Genomic DNA, 22,028 nt, shown 5'->3' on the forward strand with positions numbered 1-22,028 from the left:
CTCGTTTGCATATTTACACAGACATTTTCAGAAAGCATGTAATAATTCCCTCAACATAAATCATCAGCTGGAGAAGTTTCATGTTGATATTTATTCAAGTGTTCACCTGCAGTGTCTCCAGTTACAGTTTTGAACAGGGGTGTCCAATCCTGGTCCTCGAGAGCCCCTATCCTGCATGTTTTAGATGCTTCCCTCTTCCAACACACCTGATTCACATGATCAGGATCGTTATCAGGCTTCTGCAGAGCTTGATGATGGAAGAGGGAAACATCTAAAACATGCAGGACTGTGGCCCTCGAGGACCAGGATTCGGTACCCCTGGTTTAGAGCATTTAGATGTTCTAAGACATTAAAAAAAAGCCCAGAAAATACAAGAAAATGTGTATTTTCTAAACATTTTTGCAGTGTTTTTGGCTGCTATTGTCAGAGTTTGCAATTTTAGAACAATCGCTTGTAATATTGGAAGAATATGAACTTTTTCCAGCCATTAACAGCTCCCACAAGGATTCTTTAACCACCTTTATCAATAAAGGACGCTGCATAGAGGCTGTTAAAGTTCTAGTGAAAAGAAAAATATATGTTCCCAGACCTAGTTCTTGGTGTGATTTTGAAGCTTTTCTCTCAAAGCTGCAATTATTTTTGCAACTGAACGGTTTGTGTGATTATTTAAGTGGGAAAAAGTCAACATTTTCTAAATCAAGCTTCTTAAATGAGAATATTTTCTGGTTTCTTTCCTCCACTGTGACAGTAAACTGACTAGCTGTGGGCTGTCGGACAAAACGAGACATTTGAGGACGTTGTCTTGAGAATTTTCACAATTTTCTGACCATTTATAGACCAAATAACTTTAATCGATAATTAAAATAAAAGTTAGTCGCTCTGGTTTGAAAGTAAGGAGGCTGTTTGAGTCCAAACATCTGTATAATTCTACACTGACAGACCACAGAAGACAATAAAATTCCTCCTCAGTACTGAGCAGCCACGTTTACAGACTTTTTATTCGCCCACCGGCATGAAAACCTAAACCAGGCTGCGTGTCGGCCGGCAGACCAAACTCAACGAGGAGCGCCTTCAGGCTTTAAAACCACAAACTCACCCCGTTGCTGTTGCATTTCTTGGAACAATCCTCCTTTTTCCCATAAACAGAAACATCCACACATTTGTTGTTGAGGCAAACCTGCAAAAGAAAAAGTTAGATTCTGAGCAAAGCTTCCAACAGAACGAGGAAACGTCTCCCTGCAGCGTGTCTTTGTTTACCTTGTTGGGTCCACATGCGGCTCCTTTGGGCACCATGTCGATGTTCCTGCTCTTGTCGTCCTCCACGGCCAGCTTACATTCTCGGCCGAACACGGTGTAAGCGGCTCGTTTACCGCTGATGGACTCGCCGCCGCCTTCGCAGAATATCGAGCCGCACTTTAGATCCCTGCAGATGCACAAAGAGACACAGATGACTCCAGAGCGTGTTGAGACTTCACCGTCAGTCTGTGTGAATAACGCTGAGACGTACACTTCAGCACAGCGAGTGAAGCCGAACTTGCTTTTCCCACAGTTTGCACCTTCTTCGCCCCGTTTGTTGAGGTTGTAGCAGATATCTGGTGCATCTTTGGCTCCTGGAAGAAGAAGAAAGAAATAATATGATCTCTAGTTTGTTGGGGAGGACATTTAACAGTGAAACCACAACAATGACTGCAAAAATGGTTGGAAAACACTGATTATGTTGTATTTAATGAGTCTTATGAAATATGAATGTCACAATTGTAATAATAGGTGAACAGGGGTAAAGAGTTAAACTAAAAAAATATCAACATGAAACTTCCCCAGTTGATTATTTATGTCAAGACTTTTTGTGTTTCTAAAAATGTACATATGCAAATTAAATGTCTAAATATGCTCCTAGTTGCGTTAATTCCCAGAATAGACGTCTGAGCTTTGTTTAGTTTTGTTGACATTTTGGCATCAAAGGTTTTCACAGAGGAGATGAGATGCCAGTAATCATAAAGTAGAGTCAACACTGTGTAAATAATCCATTTCTACCACGTTTATACGGAGGTCAGTGTTCTATAAATGAGGCTATAACTGATAAAAAAGAACAAACTCCTCTGTGAAAACCGTCAGGAAATAGAACAGAGGAATAAAAACTAGAAAAGTCTGGAGCATCTAAGTGCTAAAAACAGTCTTAAAGATGTGTTTTGTAAAATTCCAAAGGACTATCAACGGGTAAAAACTAAACCTAACTGTTCCCGTTTATTACTCACAATTAGACAGTTAGCTTTTGTACTGCAACTCTTCGGAAATGTTATGTTCAAACATGCAAATGAGTTACTATCTGTCCAAATATGCATCGATTTGCATTCATTTCCAGAACAGAAATAAGAAAACTGACTTCAAAATTCTAGTTTCATTTTGTCCACAGCTAAAGTTTTTACAGAGGAGATTCTAAATATCTACTTTATTTAATCAGAAAATACTACAACAGTCAGAAAAAGAACCATTTTTGCCATGTTTTAGGGGAAAAAAATAAAACTGGAGGGTATAAAAAAAGCTATTTAAGGAATAGATATCACCATAAACTTTCCCAGTTGATCTGTTACTGTAAGAGAATTATTTCTGTATTAGAAATTCTCTGAAATTTAAATATGCAAACGACACTTTATCTCGATAAATGTGAACCAGTTTGCATAAATGTCCAATCGACACGAGTCTGAAAGACACAAAATATTCCTAAATCTAAAACCTGCATTCCAAGACAGTGTTTTTGTTTGTAGTCTCATCTTAATCTGAAAAGGAGCTGAATCTGTCTGATCAATATAAAAGTGCAAAACTTTCTGTAAGAATAAAGCAGTGCTGCGCTACAGGAAACTAAAGCACAAGTCCAGAGGAAGTTACTGTATGGTGGGATAGTTTAAGTTTTAAAGACGCTTCTGTTTGTTGTTCCTGAATTTCTTACATGATAAAATGCACTTTAATGAATGCGTATCAGGCCGGAGTCATTCCACCACGTGACTGTAAAAAGGTGAAAAACTGAGACCACACTGTTCCGTTTTTTTTCCGGTGTGTAGAGGCTAACCTGGTCCAAACAGCCTCCAGCAGTGCTGCTCCCGGGTCGGGCAGCGTCCGTTGTAGCAGAAGCCCTGGCGGTGGCTGTAGCAGGGTTTGCCGTTCATCTCGAAGCTGTCCTCGGGACACTCGCTGGACTCTCCGGTGCAGTATTCAGGCAGGTCGCAGTCGCTGGCCGACTTCCTGCAGACGCTGCCGGACGCCTTCAGCTGAGGGTCACGACAGCAGAAGCTTTTATTTCATCAGCGTGTTGAAGAAATAGCATCTTTTTTATCCTAAATGTTGGATATTTAAATGGCATCTGTGGCCTTTTACTACTTTTCAAGATAGTTTCTTGTTTTGTTTTTTTTATGCATATTGAAATTTGAGGCTGTTTGAGCAACAAGATCTCAGCAACTACTGAAGATAAAAACCTGAAAGTGTTGTATTTCTCCTCACGTTGTTGATTCTGAATCTGCAATATTGGACGAGTAGATTAAACTTTCTGAAAAATGTGAGAAACAGTCCCGTCTTTGAGCTCGCATGAAGAAAAAAAATGATAATGCAAAAGTCAACTTGTGATATTTTCTGAATCTCGTGTAGCTGCACGTCTGAACAACACAAAAAACACAAAACATGCAGAATACTTTCTATTTTTTACATATCTGTGCACAAAAGTGAAAAAAAAAAAAGTTATTTTCATCGAATTTTGATAACTGATTAAGCAGGTTTGTACCATGAAAACAAAAACATTGCTGCAGAGTCGGATCCAAAAACAGAGTTCTGGACTTTCAACATGGACAATAATGCAGATTCAGAATCAACCACATGATGAGAAATAACAATTAAACTTTGAGGCTTTTATCGTCAGCAATTCCCGAGATGATGTCGTGCAAACAGCCACAAATTTTATGAAGGACTTCTAGAAATTGAAGTTGATAATTTGACATGAAATGACCCGTCGGCTCCTGAAACATTTGAGGAAGGATGTGGTGAGTTGCAGAACATTGAGCCTCTGTTTCCTGTTTTTATTGAGCTGCTGCTGGTTTTAGAAGAACCCTTCTACACTTATTAACTGGGTGTGTCTTCATGAATCGGTCTTTCTGTATCGGTGGCGCCCGGCTGGCTATGTCACAGGGACACCAGGTTCACATCATCGATTGACTGCTTTGATTGTGAACACTCTGGAATATTGAAGTTAGACGTCACATTTGGTCTCAAGATGTCTTTTGAACATCTGACTGGCTTCGTCTGCAAAGGTTCCTCATGGAATAATCAACTACAGAACCTCTAAACAGATTTAAACACCATGAAGGATTTCATTTCCTTCATGGAGTTTTGCATTGAGCCGAGTGTCCGTAAAGCATCTTTGTTCATTTATTTACAACGAGGAGAGGACATGTGTGGCAGCACAGAAAGTAAACCAGTCATATGGTTGAGACTCGTAACCGCTAAGCAAGAAAATGGAGAAGCTTCAGTCTGTGAGTCATGTTTCAGACAGAAATCATCACAACCAGAGGTGATGCTGATCTGTCGTGAAGAGGTGATCGTGAATCATGGTTTGAAGCAGAATTTACAAGCAAAGATTCTTTCATGTCAAAGTGAAAACTGATTCTGTTGTCTTTATGGTGTAGTTTACTTTACTGAAACACGTTCACTGCACTCAGATGTTCTACATTTCACCAACTGTGTGACTTCCAGCAACAATTAGCTGCACTGGTGCTGCATTAGTTGCTTTAAAGGAGGTGAAAACGTGTGAAATCACTCATTTTACATTTTATATTTTAAATTCGTTGACGTTCTGTTTACACTTAAATTCTTGGGTAAATTCTTGTCGAAAAAGCCAGTTAAATTGAGCAGGACTTCATGAAGAAAAGCAAAAAAAAAGGGAAAAATTCCAAGAGGGGTGAATAGTTTTTACAGGATAACAGCCATGTTTATAACTGTCAAGGGAATTTAAAGCAACCTTTTAATAAGTTTGTCAATAAATTTTAAAATTTAAAAAACAAAATGCAAATTCGGCCAGTTTTCATGATTGAACTAGGCGGTGCAGAGTCACCACAAGGTGGCGATGTAGGCAACGTTAACCGTAATAAACAGAGTAGAAGAAGCTCCAAACAAACCACTTGTTTGCTGAACTAGAAAACCTCAAAGAAGACAAAACTTTTTTAAAAAATAGAGAGAAATCTACATGAATTGCCATGATTCATGCTATCTGAGGACAAAGACAAGGAAGAAAGCCTGTCGGTTAAATGTTAGCTACTAATTTATTCCAATAACGTGTTTCCATCCTGTTTTTTTTTTTGTTGTTTTTTTAAAAGTCCAAAAAATTTTTTTTGCTAAGTTGATGAACAGCTAAGCTAAGTTGGCATTTGTTTCCAATGTAGCTGTTGTTCTGTTTCTTTTTCTCATGTGATGCTTTAAAAATGTGTAAAACACTTTGTTTTACTACATGTTGGGAAGTTTTTTGAATGAAAGCCAAACAGAAGCCCTTAAAGCTTCTACAGACACTGATGCTCTGTTGTGTTTTTGGTACTAAAATTATGTGGTAAAGCTTTTTTGTTCATTCATTCAACTCTTGTTTAACTCACTGAAGTACAAAGGCCTCATTTACACAGTCGCCAAGTAAAAAAAAAAAAAAATACAAGAAATCAGCACATAAATAGGAAACTTGGCTTGTAAAATGATACAAAACATGAATTGGATGAACAAGTAAAATCTACTTTTTTATACTGGTTTTAGAGAACAATTGAACTAATCTCATGCTTTGCCTCCGTGTGCTTTTATATTTACACAGCAAATATGTTTTCACTTTGTGTTTTTGTCCCACAAAGAGTAAATAAAAGAACACATTAAAGCTCCAGTGCTTAACAAATGTATTAAATCACATGTCTAACTTGTTAAGGGCTGTGTATATGTATATAAATATCGACCATCAAGCATCATGAAGGGCTTTAATTCGCTCTCAGCTCTTAACGTTTTACAATTTTGAACAGAAATGAGGAATTTCAAACTGAACTCACCTTTTAAACCTAAACCTGAGCCAGAAATGAATCAAGCATAACATTCAAGCACTAAAAGTTTTTTTTCTGTTCAGGAATGCAGCTAAATAACTAGAATGTGACATCTTAGTCAAGAAATAATACTTTCCTTTACTGTTTTTTTTTTTTTTTTGTAAAAAGGTAAATTAGAAAATTCATGGATAATAATGATAATTGTTATTATTATTATATTTCACCAGTAAAAATATCAGAATCAGATACAAATACTTGATCCTGTAGGGGAAACTGTTTTCAGTTGCAGATGCTCCCAATCAAAAGTCTTAAAGAAGTAGGAAGTAAAAATGTATAATAAAATCTAAAGTATTAGTATGAAAATAAAAATATAACACAAAATAAATCTACATTCTGCTGTTGTGCGTGTTTACAGTGTGATATTAACCAGACTACCATTTGGATTATTGCACATAGAATTAATCATTTGGGTTCAGGAGCTTCTACATACTAGTTGTTATAATGCTGTTAATTTAGAGCAGCTGTGGCATAAACCTGACATGAGGTGATTGGGTGGTGCTCTGATAAATATGTACATTGGAGGCAGCTGAGCAGCTTCTGTACCTGGCAGCTGTCGCAGCACTGTCCATGAGCGCACTGAGAGCCTTCAGTCAGCCGGCAGGTGGACGCATCACAACACGGGTTGGTACATTCCTGAAAAGAAAAGAAAAACTCAGTTGTGTCTGTTTGTTTATGCAGTTGGAACCTGAGCAGCGATGAAAGCTCAGGGACGAACGATCGGGTTTAAATCTCCCACATGAGCTGCGTCTGCCAAGAATCCCTCCAGTGTGATAAGAGGCGAGGATGGATCTATTTTAACTCTCTACAAACACTGCGTCACCTTCTCTTTTATTAGCCTCACGCACAGGAAGCCACACCAGCAGCTGAAACGGAAAGCGGAGTCTCCCTTCACCAGAGGATGTGTTGGGCCGAGTCGGGTTCTCACCTCCACGGTGCCGCAGTCGCAGTCCTCTCCGGGGTCCAGCAGGGCGTTCCCACAGCGAGGGCCCACGGCGAGGGTCCGCACCGAGGCCGGCCGGTGCAGGCAGCTGGGTTGAGCTCGCTCCATGAACTCGGCCAGCTGATCCACGCTGCAGCCGCTGAAGAACTCCGGAAACGCCGCGCTTCCCGTCCTGAGGAGGAGCAGAGAGGTTCGCAGGAGATTCAGAGTCCAAACAAACATTAATCTGCTGCTGGTAAAGCCTTCGCTCTTTAGAGTTCAGTCGTGTAATTTCAATCATAAATAAGTTTTATATCAAAATCACAAGTCACCAGAACTTCCATAACATCCATATTTTAAACATTAACAGCTACAGACAGCAGGTCTGCGTGCGTCTCTACATAAAGTGCATGAAATTAATCCAGGCTGATAAAGTAAACAGCAAAAATGAAGGCAAACATAGATCATTCCATCTAATAATTTTAAGAATCATCTCTTATTAATCTAAAATCTAAAAAATAAATATTTCTAAAAATATTTGGGAAGTTATAGCTCGATATATCAAATACTTTCTGAGATAATTACCCACTTCCTGCAGGTTTTTTTGTGCAATTTGAAATTTGAGGCTGCTTGAACAAGAATATTTTATGAATGATTAAAGATAAAAACCTGAGATTTTCACTGTTATTTCTCTTAATATCGTTGACTCAGAATCTGTCATATTGGACAAGTAGATTAAAGAGTTTCTGATTGTGGGTGAGTTAAAAATGACAGAAAACATTTAAGTCCCTTTTTTTCAAACACCGTTTCCCATAACTCCATAAAGTGAATAAGTCGAGGAACAGTGGTGGAAATATGCGTTTTAAACATTTCAGAAATACTACTCACCTACAAGTAAAAGTACTGCTATTAGAAAATGCTTCAATTACAAAATATTCTTCTCAAAAACTCCTCTCAGTATTAGTTACTGTTTAACTGTTTAGCCACAATCAAGCGGATTTCTCTGATAAATAATAAAAGCTGTGAGTGGCTCAAACTGAGCTTATTTGTTTTGTGAGCAAAGCAGGAATTTTATCTGCTAAAAAGAAAACTGAGAATGTTTTTGAACCTGCGTGTAGCAGTATAAACGTCCCCCAAATGCACCTTTTGTTCAGCTCCAGTAGTCATTCATTTTAGAAGTTTTTCATCCGTACGTCGTGGTTTTCGTCGGCTTGTTTGTAACTGGTCTTAATGGCTACAGAAACGCACCAATATTGTGGATATTTGGACATTAATTTAAACCGTAGGCCTGCTCAACAGTAAGTTATGTTTCTTAAAGTAAATGGTGTAATGCATACATAAGTAAAAATAAATGCACAGACCTTAAGAAAAAATAGCCCCAAAAATGACATAGTTACAGTAATTGGATTTATTGTAATTTGTAGCGACACATCTGGCAGCAACACATCTGCAGCAGCAGCAGCAGCAGTCTCACCAGCCAGACGTCAAATATTACAAGTAGAGAGTTGGAAAAAAAATTAAACTAGTGTGCGAGTGAGGTTTATGGAATAAAATGATGTAGGTTCCAACATTGCCAAGGTTGTAGTTTCTTCATGGGAGCTGTAGTTTTTTCTGGGCTTATTATGAGGAAGTTGTTATTTAACTTTATTTGTCGCTGACGGTTCAGTTTGTGGTGTGAGCTGCTGCAGCGCTTCGTCTTAGAATACAGATGAAAGAAGTCCTAAATATTTATTCTGTGTACTCTTAGAGAACTTGCTCAAAGCAGTGTCCACATACTTTTGACCACATACGTCTGTATTTGCAAACTGACGATGTGATTCCTCCCAACACAGAAAACAAACAAGAAGGCGTTTCACATACGAGGTGTGTCAGAAAAGTTCCAGGACTGGTGTCATCAAAGATGTATTTCAAACCCAATCTACAAACTACCAGTTTTCCCCTTCAGACGATCAACCAGCACATCTACAAAGACATCCTGCGGCGTTTGCTTCGTTCAGAAGAGGCGAGAGTTGTGGCAGGACGAATCATGGCTGCTTCACCATGACAACGCTCACAATGCCCTGAGCGTCCCACAGTTCCTGGCTGAGAAGAACATCGCTGCGCTGGAGCAACCTCCCTACTCACCCCACCTGGCTCCGTGGGGTTATTTCCTCTTCCCCAAGGTCAAGGGGGTCATCAAGGGGACCCGTTTTGAAGACGTGGACGACAACAAGATGGCTGTGATGATGGCGCTGCAGAGGATCCTGGAGGAATCCTTCCAGGAGTGCATGGCGGCGTGAAGAGAAGGCTGGGGACGAGGGTTAGACTCCAGGGGGATTACTTTGAAGGGGGGAGTTTGGATTTAAAATCTATCTTTTGTGACACCAGTCCTGAAACTTTTCTGACACACCTGGTTCATGTATTTCCAGATTTTTGGACATTAATGGTCATCTCTTTATCATTAAACTCTTTTAGAAATTAGCGTCTTATTTTGCCCTCGTTAGTTTATTAGTTCTTGACCTTTGTGGCAAATCTGAAGATGTTTCCTCAAGAAGTTCCCGACATGCTGCGCTCACAAGAAAGTAGCATCATAGAAACACTCTTTTGATATTATAAATACTCTGCTGTCTTGTTCCTACCGGAGTTTTTCTGCCATCACACAGTTGCCGCTGCTGTAAGGACCACAAACGCATCCCGCTGCATCGTGGGAAAGACCAAAGTTGTGTCCCATCTCGTGAGCGATGGTGGAGGCGAGGCCGATGGGGTTGTCGTGGTGATCCTGGAAGAGAGGACCACACCTGTTGCTTTAACATCTGAACATCCACCAACAGCGTCCATCTGCAGGTAAGAAGTCCCACCTGGTTGACTCCGCCTGAGTTTTCGGTGCACATGGCGAACTTGTTTGCGAGTCCGACCGTGTCTCCGTCGAAGTCTTTGCCGCTGTCGAGGAGAAAAGTTTCAACATGAGGTCAGACCGGAAGCGTCGCCGCGTCTTTAAACATCCGCGCGGACAAAACTCACGTGACAAACTGAGCGTTGTCGTGCTCCTTCCTGCGCAGAAGGTCGGCCTGACGCCACACCAGGAAGTTGTCCAGGGCGATTTCTGAGTTGACGTGGACGTCGATGAAGTCTTTGTACGTCCAGATCTCCAAACCCACCAGCATGATGCGGATGTTGAGAGGTCGATACAGCTGCAGGGAGACGAGGAGACGCTCAGGAACCAATGTGCTGCCAGACAGATTACAGAAGCTTTAAAACAACTCACCTTGTCGATGTGATTTACAGCTCCCAGGATACGAGGTTTAGTCTCGCTTCCATAGCGTTTGTACTTCAGGAGGAGGAGAGAAAGAAAAAAAAAAACAGATCAGATTTATGTAGAAGTGGAAGTTGAATTGTGGGAAAAGTCAGATGCTTACTTCGGCATTGTCCACAACCACGAAGAGCTCCACAAACCGCTCTGGACCCGCCACTGGTTTAGTTTTCTGATAAAAGAAACAAAAAAATACAGAATTTAAAGGTTCTGTTTGCAACCTTTCAGAACCACTAAACATCGAGTAGGGAGCGACCGATTAGTCTGATTATCGACACCAATGTTTGTCTTTTTTTGTTGATTATTGTGATTTTTTTACTGACCAGTTGCATTTAAAATAACTTTCTCCACTTCTCTTTGTGGTTTCAACAAAGTCCCGCCCACAGCACGATCTGATTGGTTGTTTCATGATACACGCAATCAACAAAAAAACAAAGCTCCTGTTTACAATCGTGCCCAGTTTCCTCGTAATACAGAAAAATACCAGAATAACAAGATCTGCAGATTCCAGAGTCACATCTCAGGAATTGTTTTCATCGAGAAAACTTCTGTAGGTGTAATTTTGAATCCACAGAGATGAGTTATAAGTAGTCGTCAACAATCAAAGCTACTGTTCACAGAGAGGGACAGATTAACTCCGCAATCCTCCACAAACACGTCCATTGTCCCCTTTACACTAAATATGCTATTTGTTTACATCATTTTATCATTCATGCCAGTTAGCCTGATTACTGAGGCCAGTGTTTGTGATTTATTTTCCATTATTGTGTGGTATTTTTATTGACGAGTTGCATTTAAAATAAATTAAACGCACTACTTTAGCTTTAATGCAGCCACTGTCCTGTCTGTAGTCACTCTGTGGTTCCAGTAAAGCTCCGTCTGATTGGTTAAACATCACAAGTAGCAGCTAATTAACAATAAAAGCTACTGTTGTTCACAGACAGGGACAAATTAAGTTGTATTCAAACATTGTAATCCTCCAAAAGCCAGAATAATGAGATCTGCACATTCCAGAGTCACATCTAAAGGGTTATTTTATGGAGAAAACTTGTAAATATGTCAAGTTTTTAGGGGTTAAGCCAACAACTGGGGATGGATTTCACTTATTTTGTTCAACTAGTTGATTCGTAGTCGACAGGAAATTAGTTTGAGGCAGTTTTGATGATCAAATAGTTCATTTGAGTCAGTTTTAGAAGAAATTCTCCTGTTGGATGGAAACTTTCACATTCGGAGCCTCACGTGGAATATTTAGGACCATATCAACCCCTCAGTTCAAGTTTAGGGGCGTCTTGATGTTACAGCGTACCCATGATCTGGACCTGAAGAGGCCGGCGAGCCGCGGGCCCAGATCCTGGTCCTGGTCCAGGTCCTGGTCCTGGTCCTGGTCGTACATGGTGCTGCCGTTGGATGATCCACAGGCCACGCCGCCGCTGACCTTCAGATGCTCCCGTCTGTAAACCGCATGCTCCCCGTCGTCGGTTCGTTCCAGAGGTTCTATCAGATAAACCCGCTGCTGAGTTCTCACGAAGCCGCTGCATGACGCAAAAACAACACCTTTTATTTACCGAGTCAAAAAATAGACCCGCCACGATGTGAGTCATGCATCAGTTCCTCCATCTTAAGTCCTGTTCGACCATCTCAGCCACGTTGAAATTTGAGTCCGTTTGAATGACAATAACTCGGAAACTATGAAAGATAAACACCAGATGTTTGAACTGTTATTTCTCACCATGTCATTGATTGAGAATCTGAAACACTGGACAAGTACACAGAATTATATCTGATTATGGGTGAGCTAAAATGTGAAGAAAGTCCCATCTTTGAGGACACATTAACAAAAAATGTACAACAAAGAAGTCAACAAGTACAACAAGTAGCTGCATTTCACAATAACACAAAAAAACATTTAGAATACGTTCTAATATGAAATACTTTGTCACAAGTATAAAGAGAAAAGTTGTTGTCATTGAGCTTTTAAAACTTATCGAGCAGGTGTAGCACAATATTACTGTGAAGACTAATCCAAGTAAACCAGCCTTTATGATCACAGACCATAAAGTTACTGCAGATTCTCAATAAAAAAGAACATTGTGAGAAAAAAAAGGAAAATTTTAGGTTTTTCTGTTGTTCAATAATCATTAAATTTGTGAGGAAAAAAAAAAACATTGGTCGATGGGAAATCTTTAAAAAAAAAAAAAAGTACATATCTTTCTAAATATCCATATTTAATGCTTTAAAAACTTCAGTGAACTGTTCTAAAAATGTGATGATATGAGATGAAATGATCTAAATGTAATCCACCTGAAAAGACGTAAACTAAAATAAAGGAAAATAAGCAAAAAAGAAAAAAGACTGTTGAACTAAAGAAGATTTCACACAGTTATGTCACCTGATGTCGGACGCTTCACAAACACAACAAGCCGATTAGGAAACACGATGAGGCAACGCGTTTCCCAAACATCTGAGAAATTTTCACCAGAAATAATGTGAGCAGCGAATGAATGGACGGTTCACTTGCCTAATGCCGGAACAGATCCCCACGCTGACCGAGGACTCGGCCTCGCCTTCCACCCGCCCGTGGTAGTAGCAGTGGTCCTGGAGGAAGCAGGGACGCTGGTTAGTGGAGACGCTCCTCTCAAAGGGCGTCTTTGTCTTTAACGCGCATGAATCCATGAATCACAGGTCAGGAATGTCGATATTTATCACGTTTGGGTCACTGACGGGCAATAATGTCTGAGAACTCCAACAATGGGCAACTTGTGCTTTTAGATATGAAGCCAAATAAACAGATTTTAATTTAACTACTCATTTCACACAAATAAATTGGAGCATTTTTTGTTTTTTTGCAGGTAAAACTCAACGAATTCTGCAAGAAAAAGTGCAATTTTTAGCCCCAGTGTACTGCAGCATAAAGAAACAAACAATTTTTTGTCTCTAAAATGCCTAAAAAAACACAGAATTTCCCAACTATCAACCGTCTCACCTCCTTCGGCGATGTCATCTCTCGTCTTCCATCCTCTGAATATCGTGTTTCCGTGTAGTCTCTCCCAATGAGATTCCTATTAAGTATAAAAACAGAGGTTTATATTTTGTTTTCACCACATTAGTTAAATATGAAATGTGACAGCTACCAGTTTTTTTCCAGATGAATCGTGCGGTTTCTCCCCTCGATGGTCAACTCGTACCGAACGGTGTCGGGATAAAACTGCAGAAAAGAGAATTCACAACTTTCATTTGTGTAAAACAAAACAGAAAAACGCTGTTAAAGGTGAAACATCCTGCATTTAAATATGTTGAAGTACAAGCAGGAAGATGCACTTTTCCTTTAAGTTGTTTAATTGATTACACTGGATGAGATTTTATATAATTATTGCATGTTTTTTTTTAAAAATGCAGAGTAACTTCTGGAAATAAACTGATAAATTAAATGAGATTAGATTATTTGTATTTAGTATGTAACATAGAAGGTTGCTACAGAAAATACATTAGAGTTAGTTTAGAAGTTTTGGGAGCAGTGACAAGTTTAGTTTTCAACATTTTTTTAAAACAGGGCTGCAATTACTGATTAATTAACTGATTTGCTGTTTGGTCTTTAAAATCTAAGACAATAAAGAAAAAAATGTCAGAAATCTGTCATTTGCAAATCATTTTAAAATCTTAATAACATCTTAAAACCTTAAGGGAAATATTGACATTTAAGAATCTGCAATTGTGGAATTTTTAAGCTTTTTTCTTTTAAAAAAATGGCTCAATTATTTAAATGGTTGACAGTTAAAATGAATAGATTCACTGTTGCAGGCGTAGCTTGAAAACACAATTATTAGGGATCTTTATGTGATTAAAAAAACGTTAATGTCAGAGATAAATACAGCGGAGTCACAACTTTCATATTTCTGTCTGTCATGTGGGGAAGTGAAACTAGAAAGCAGCACAACATGCAAATATCCAGTAAAGTGTGCAGTTTACTGTCAGTTTAAATAATGATTGTTTCTTATTTACTCTTATTCATTTGTTCTTCTTTCTAAAGCAGCACTGATCAGTTTCCTTCATATTTATGGATCTATAATCGTCAAAAATCTACTTTACTGAATCCAGAGCCTGTAAAGAAGAGAACTTTTAAATATTGTGACACCGTAATTCACTCTTAATCTTTATGTAAACCTGATCTAAGGTGTAAGATCCCGTTGATTTGCTGCCCGTCTTTGCCAGGACACTCCTGACGTCCCACTGAGACGTTTTACATTATTCAGGCGGACCCGTGGGTGACGTCCAGGTGAGGTGGAGGTGCTCACCTGGTCGTCCTGCAGGCTCCTCCTGTGTCTCTGCTGGTGTCTGCGAGGTCGAACCACCTCGTATCGCTCCACGTGAGGCAACAAGGCAGAGCTGAGCGCCACACAAGCTGCACAGAACAAACACTTAGTCAATATAAAGCAGATTTAATGAGAACAAACATTGTTTTAATCGACATTGCTGGTTTTATCTTATTACAATCTTTGTAGCAGTGTAGTACTCAGAGCCTTTACTTTGCTATAACGCTGAACAAATACTCTACTGTCCATCCACAGTCTTTTATTGTATATGTTTATTATATTCTCACTTGTGTATTAGTGTGAAAGCAGCATTTTACAGCTGGAGTTGGTCCAGATGAGCTGCTTTGTTCAGGACTGTAGCTAAACATTACCTTTAATTATTATCATTGTTTGGATTAATGAACAGCAGAAAATAGTGAAACATGTTCATCACTGTTCTCCAAGTCAACACACGTCAGAAGTAAACAAATTAAAGTCAAATTATGGAAATCAGTCAAAGAAAAATGCCTTTTCAAAGCCTGAATAATCCAATTAAGTGATCAGTAAATCAATTATTTCTTTTTATTATATTGGGTCGTTTAATTTATAGCAAGAAATACAAACCATCAGATGTTTTATGTGCAAAAACGGTTCAGTTGTAAAGCTGCTTAACTTAAATAACTAAAGTAGTTAAATGTTATTAGTGCAGTAAAAAGTGCATTTATTGTGACTAAAGGAGCATGAGATGGAAATGCTCAAGTAACTAAGTAAATGTACTCTGTTACATTCCATTTGAAAGCAGCTTTACACCAAACACAGCCTTTAAATACCAGGAAGTTCAGCTTTATCTACAGTTTCTGTATCAAAAACTATGAAAAAAGGGTTAAACCATTAAAAAGAAAAGCAACAAATCCTCTCATTTAGATACATGCCAGAATATGAGTTAGTAACTGAAGCCACACAGTGAAGTAAAATGTGAGATCTTTAGATGTAAAAACAACATAAAGTGGAAATACTTGAGTAAATGTACTTAATTACTTTAACGTAAAAACACATAACGTTTCAATGCACCAAATATGAGGCTTAAGATACAGTTTTTGTGTCACAGTTCTTTGTTAAAGTGTCTAAAACTACTTAAAATAAAATAAATTACAGAAGAAAAAGCAGCGAATCCTGATGTGTAAAACACTGAGTTATTAACTACTGAGCTGGTTGTCAGCTGCACTCTTTGGTGGTTTCATTTAAATATATATATTTGTGATCCTTTTTAAATGTAATATTTAGAAATTAAGAAGCAAAAGGTGGAAATACTTAAGTAACTGAGTAAATGTACTCAGTTACTTTAGTCTAAAACCACACAAAGAGTTTAAGTGTAGCTTAACATCAAATGTGAGGCTGAAAACCAAGTTTTTGCTTTATTGTGTTTTTTAGAAAATCAAAACAGCATAAAGGGAGTAAATGTAAAATATAAACATGCTCAGTTGCATTAGAATAAAACAGCTGTTCAGTCACAAAGAGTTTAAATGCAGCTTTACAGCAAATGTAAGGCTTTAAATAAAGTTCCTGCATCACAGCGCTTCGTTGAAGGTTAAAAAACTATTAAAACATGAAGTAAAATGACTAATTATTATGAAGTTAAAGCAGCAAAATGTTGCATTTCAAACACTGAGACAATAAATAGAGACAAACCTACTGAACTATCAGCTCTGTTCCTCTGCACTGTTACATGGTTTAACTTATAAAATATATACATTTGTTAATTTGTAAGTGCAGTTTTTAGAAATGAAGATGCATAAAACAGAAAAGTAACTGAATAAATGTACTCAGTTACATTCCACCACAGCTGTTTTGTTCTGTTTTAAAAGAGTTTTCATGCAGATTTAGGACAAATATGAGGCTTAAAATACAGTTTTTGTTTCACAGTGTTTTGTTAAAGTGTCCAAAGCTGTTAAAAATGAAGCAAAACAAATTAAAAAAAAAAAAGAAAGAAAGAAAGTATGAAATGTTCACACTGAATTAACAAAACAGACTCCTGTAGTTCAACTACTCATGTCGGCTGCACTCTTGTGCACTGCTGGGTGGTTTCATTTAAATATACAGATATATAAATATATTTATGTTCATTTGTAAGAGCAGTTTTTAGAAATGAAGGCACATAAAACAGAAAAGTAACTGAGTAAATGTACTCAGTTACATTCCACCACAGCTGTTTTGTTCTGTTTTAAAAGAGTTTTAATGCAGCTTTAGAACAAATATGAGGCTTAAAATACAGTTTTTGTTTCACAGTGTTTTGTTAAAGTGTCCAAAGCTGTTAAAAATGAAGCAAAACTAATGAAATAAAAGAAAAAGTATCAAATGTTCACACTGAATTTATAGAAAATGACCTCTTGCTCAACCAGTCATGTCGGCTGTGCTCTTGTGGGGTGGTTTCATTTAAATATACAGATAAATAAATATATTTACGGTAATTTGTAAATGCAGTTTTTAGAAATGAAGGCGCATAAAACAGAACTGTTAAAGTAACTGAGTAAATGTACTCCGTTACATTTCACCGCAGCTCTTTTGTAGAGTTTTTTTGCAGCTTTACATCAAACATGAGGCTTAAAGTCTCATTTCTGACGTTAATAATCTTTCCTGCTCATCCACCAGCAGCCTGACAAATAATAACAACCGGAGACGTTAAACAGCAGTAAAGTCTCACCGCAGCCCAGCAGCACCGTCACCGCTCCGGTTCCCGTCATGATGCTCCGCCGCCGCCGCCGCTGTTCTACTCCGCCGAGGAGCGTCCGCTGCGGGCGGCTGATCCTCGGGACCCGCCTCCGGTCCGCTTATCTCCGCCTCACACATTTACCGGAAAGAACCGTCAGAGCCGCTGCAGTTACACGTCCAGGAAATTAGAAACAACTTCAAAATCAAACGTGCAGGAAGTCTGGAGCTGATTCACCTGAAAATAAACGTTTTACTGCAGCTTATGAATGACATTTATGGGATCAGATTAGTCACTTATTTATTAGATGTGTGCATCAATATGAACTCTGTCAGCTCCTCCAGCATCTACAGCTAAACAGTAATATATATGAAAACAGAATTCAGGAGATGTTGACAGAAAAGTGTCATAAAACTACATGAAACGACTTTAATACCAACAGAAAAACCAAAACCTGCTGAGTTTACAATCACAGGAAACTATGAAACCAGCAAATATTCACTTTAATAAACAGACACCAGAGAATTTCTGGCATTTTTGCTTAACAAATTACTATAATGTTATTATATTTAAATGACAATCTGAATCGAAAACAGTGCAAATATGATTTTATTTAACAATAAAATGTGTAACAGTGACATGCTGCTGAAGCATCAGAGATTGTTTACTGTTCAAGGTTCTGCTGTTTTCTTATTGAAATGATTTAATTTAGAATTATTATTACTTAGCTTTTTTTTTTTAATTTAACACAGTCACAGATTTTGTGATAATTGTTCTATCTCAGGGGTGTCCAATCCTGGTCCTCGAGGGCCACAGTCCTGCATGTTTTAGATGTTTCTCTCTTCCAACACACCTGATTCACATGATCAGAATCATTATCAGGCTTCTGCAGAGCTTGATGATGAGCTGATCATTTCATCCTCGAGGACCAGAGTGCGACACTCCTGTTCTATCTTCTGTGCCAGTTTAGAAAAAGGTAATAAATACATGTAGAAGCAATTATGTTCTTTACATCCTCATGTTTGAGCTAAAATACAGAAGAGTTCATATCGTTCAGTGGTGTCCAATGTGGTCGTCTTTATCTATCACACAGTGGAAAACTAAGACGGAACCCGACTCTAAATGATATTTAATATTTAATATCGTCCATAAAAATTACAATTCGATATTTTCCCCAAATCATTCAACTTTAATGCATTAAAACAGCTTTTTTTTGTTGCCTGACAAACAGTCCCAAACCCAAATATGTCGACTTTACAATCACACAAAACTGTTAAATTAGCAAATTATCACATTTAAGTGGCTGGAACCAGTGATTTTCTGGTACTAATAAACTCATACACTGACATTCAAATTGCATTTTTGGTCTGTCCAGCACTCAGAAACCAAAACATACTGAGTTTACAATCTATGAAACTAACAAACATTTAAGAAGCTGACTGCAGTGAATCTTTGGCTTTTTTGCTGATACAATAAACATCCCTTTAGCATCAGCAATGTCTGCCTACAAAAGCAAACTGCATGCTTTTATTTTGAAGTCAGACTCATTTCCTGCGTTACTCACATTGTCTTTACCTTGACCAGGGAGTGTTCAAAGTGTCATACTGTTGTTGTTTCAGGCCGCACACCCATAAAAAAAAAAAACATCAACTCACAATCTGAGGAATGCCCACAGGGACTGATCACATCACTGATTACATCCTCAGCGTATATTTAGAAAACAAATCAAAATACAGCTGCCGGTAAAGGGCTGTGAAATTAGTTTTCTGGTTTCTACAAGCATTAATGTGGCTCAAAGGAAGAAACCAACACTTGAATTCATTCTGTTCTTGCTTTATTGAAGATCCATACAAACATACATTGTCACTGTACAGGTACAATAATTTACCCATAAAGGAGTGAGACCACTCACACTCTCAGAGCATTGAAATGAGGCAGCAAACATGAACTCTGCGTTACATCCAGTTCATAATATACAATATGTAATATACACACTCAGCGGTCAGCTCCTCGGACCTACAGCTGATGGGTTTTTATCTGGGCGGGTGAACTGATGCACGAGGAAACACACTTCTATTGCAGTAAACACACACAAAGAGGCGACGCGCTACGCTGCTGCTTTCTGACTGCGCTCTATGGCCATCCTCTCCAGCCGCTCCGTGTAGAAACCGTTGAAGTCCAGCCTGAGGAGTCATTAACAAAAATAGGTTAAAATACTGATAAAAAAAAAAAAAATCTCCCAAAACAATGATTTTTATCCCAAAAAAAAGGAGACATTGCAACAAAGGTGGATTATTGTTCGCTTTAGCTTAAAGCACAACTACTGTAAATCTAAAAAGTAGACGTTGGTGTCGTAAAATGTTTTTAAAATCAGACACTGTCGGAGTTCTGTGATCGTAGCTCTTTCCACCTGTGCTGTGTTTGAAGTTTATTACATGAGCCAAAACCTTAATTCTGTTATTTTTGAGTCATTGTCTTTACAGCTACATTTATTCGTGTGCACAGAGCAGCCTGACACAATATCTGAGCTCCCATCACCTTGTTATGGTCAACTCACCTTTAATACTTGTCCTACTCGTACTCCTACCATTACTGCTACTATAACAATAATAGTAATAATAATAGTAATAATAATAACACTTAATTTGTATCACACCTTTAATCCAACTCATGCAGCTCAAAGTGCTTTAACATTTAAAATTCCAAACCCTACTAAATAAAAACAATAAAAAACTAATAAAATATTACAGAAAAATTTATACAATTAAAAACAATAAATACAAACACATAAAAAGCAAGCAGGTATAAATAAAATGGCACCATATCTATCGTAGTAGGTGGTACTGAAAAGCTCAGCTAAAAAGATCTTTGCTTTCTTATTTATGCATCCAGCGGGTGAAGAGCAACAGTTTTAATTTTAAACCCTGCTTTGGTCTCCACCAGATGTTTGGTTCTTTTGCAGCTCTAAATAAGTTTAATGCAGGTTGAAAAAAATCACAATAAGCTAAAAAAAAAAGAGGCTAAATACAGTTCAGGAGGACTGCAGAGGTGTTGGTTTGTTACTACAAAGTGTTTTCAAAGTAAAAATATCAATTAGTGCAGCTTTAAAGGATCATATCAGTGTTTTGAACTGTGACTGACAGCTCTGACGACTAATCACACAGAGAGTTTTCTTCCTGATGGGGAACAGCAGCAGCTCATTCAGAGCTAATCAGCCCATTTAAACCATCAGTTATACAGTCACAGTCACATTCTTTGCAGTATTTTGAGCCTAAAAACTAAAAGACACACTGTGGAGACTTATGAGACTTTGGTTAATTTGCATAAAAGTGGCCCAATATGGGACTTACTTGAAACCAATAGTAGGAGGTTATTTAAGAAAACACCGGCTTGCTTTGCAACACGGTAAGATGAAGATGGATACATAGAAAAAGCTGCTTTAGAGTGACAGATTTACCTGTAGATGATGCTGATCATGCTGTGTTCGCAGTCGTTGGTGCTGTAGATGCTCAGCTTGTCCAGCAGGTCCAGCAGCAACATGCTGAAGTTGCTGTCGAACTTGCTGATGGTGGCTTCGAAGCCTGCGTCGGACTGGATGGCGTCGGCGTGCTCGGCTAAAAACTGAGGCGGCGAAGGAGGAGAAACAAACATATAAGGTATTAAATGCTGCAGTAGCTCCGGGTGCTGAGTTCAAGAATGCAGCGAGCTCAAAAAATGTCAAACTGTTAGAATAATCTCAGTTTTCTACAAATCAGAGGAACATTTTGAACATTTCCTTCAGTCAGTAGTGGAAAGTAATGAGGCTGCAGCTGAGGATGTTTTCCTCATACTTCATGCTTTTCTTTTTTTTTTTTTTTTACTCCTAAATTCATTTATCAGATATAGGTAATCCCAAATTAATTTTACTTTAAAAACAGACAATTAAAGTATAAAATAAACTGATAAATGTTAAACAAGTGGTTTGTGACCATTTATGTAGATCAGATAAGTTGTGTCTCTTTTTTTTTCTCTTGTGAAAAAAGCAGAAATCTAAACAATATACTGGCAAACAGTTCCAGCATCCAGATTCAAGACAGACTTTTGATGTCAGAAGTATTTCTTGTGCCACAAGTGGGCTAAAATGCCCAGTAACTAGCAATTTAAAATCCAGATTTCTGGCACAAAAGCACCACCAGGAGGCAGGATTGAACTTGTGAATTGCAATAATCCAGATGATGATCAGGATCTGCTGCATTTAAAATGTGAAACACTTAAAATCAACCCACAATTACTATTTTGTGATATTCCACCTCTATCTGCAGTCTCCCTGTACGATGGATGGATACCTTTGTGGTGAGCCTCTTCTTCTCTGCCTCCTCTGCGTGTTCGCTCTGAGGCGGAGGTCCGTCCATGGTGCCCTGCTCCATAGAGAGACGCTCCAACCTCATGCTCTGTGTGAAGCGCTACGACGGTCAAGAGAGGGAAAAAACAAACATCTGATAGTTTAATATTCAGGCTTTAACGTCTGTCATTGTTGCACTTTTGAAAAACTCTAGTGTTCAGTCAAGCAGAGGAGGAATTAATATACAAACACGGGGCTGAGTTCAAAAACGTGAAAGTGCAGCAACAGGTCCACAGCATTTAAAGGAAAATCAAGCGCGATGTGCCGCACCAGTCCTAAATCACTTGTTGAGAGACATTCTGCAGATGATGATCTTTGTATTTCAGATCTGAC

The 22,028-nt window shown here is 38.4% G+C and overlaps 2 protein-coding genes across 2 annotated transcripts in view; both read right to left on the reverse strand.

Moving 5' to 3' along the window:
* Positions 1–17,372, reverse strand: part of LOC103371836 (zinc metalloproteinase-disintegrin-like 2d) — a 28,592-nt gene extending 11,220 nt beyond the window's left edge. Inside the window, exons 1-17 of the mRNA XM_008301293.1 lie at positions 17,309–17,372; positions 14,611–14,717; positions 13,450–13,523; positions 13,302–13,377; positions 12,837–12,913; positions 11,625–11,850; positions 10,425–10,490; positions 10,274–10,336; positions 10,030–10,199; positions 9,867–9,948; positions 9,648–9,787; positions 7,036–7,222; positions 6,654–6,743; positions 3,068–3,266; positions 1,508–1,610; positions 1,258–1,423; positions 1,097–1,177 (exon numbers count right to left, since the gene is read on the reverse strand). Coding sequence (XP_008299515.1) covers positions 1,097–1,177; positions 1,258–1,423; positions 1,508–1,610; positions 3,068–3,266; positions 6,654–6,743; positions 7,036–7,222; positions 9,648–9,787; positions 9,867–9,948; positions 10,030–10,199; positions 10,274–10,336; positions 10,425–10,490; positions 11,625–11,850; positions 12,837–12,913; positions 13,302–13,377; positions 13,450–13,523; positions 14,611–14,717; positions 17,309–17,348 — 1,947 coding nt within the window. The 5' untranslated portion in view covers positions 17,349–17,372. The remainder of the gene's footprint in view (positions 1–1,096; positions 1,178–1,257; positions 1,424–1,507; positions 1,611–3,067; positions 3,267–6,653; positions 6,744–7,035; positions 7,223–9,647; positions 9,788–9,866; positions 9,949–10,029; positions 10,200–10,273; positions 10,337–10,424; positions 10,491–11,624; positions 11,851–12,836; positions 12,914–13,301; positions 13,378–13,449; positions 13,524–14,610; positions 14,718–17,308) is intronic.
* A 1,759-nt stretch (positions 17,373–19,131) lies between these two features.
* The window catches only part of tubgcp2 (tubulin gamma complex component 2), a 12,852-nt gene continuing 9,955 nt past the window's right edge, over positions 19,132–22,028 (reverse strand). Inside the window, exons 16-18 of the mRNA XM_008301289.1 lie at positions 21,640–21,756; positions 20,772–20,935; positions 19,132–19,497 (exon numbers count right to left, since the gene is read on the reverse strand). Coding sequence (XP_008299511.1) covers positions 19,422–19,497; positions 20,772–20,935; positions 21,640–21,756 — 357 coding nt within the window. The 3' untranslated portion in view covers positions 19,132–19,421. The remainder of the gene's footprint in view (positions 19,498–20,771; positions 20,936–21,639; positions 21,757–22,028) is intronic.

Source organism: Stegastes partitus, unplaced genomic scaffold (assembly GCF_000690725.1).
Source record: "Stegastes partitus isolate 25-593 unplaced genomic scaffold, Stegastes_partitus-1.0.2 Scaffold1655, whole genome shotgun sequence".
In the NCBI taxonomy this organism is placed as follows: Eukaryota; Metazoa; Chordata; class Actinopteri; family Pomacentridae; genus Stegastes; species Stegastes partitus.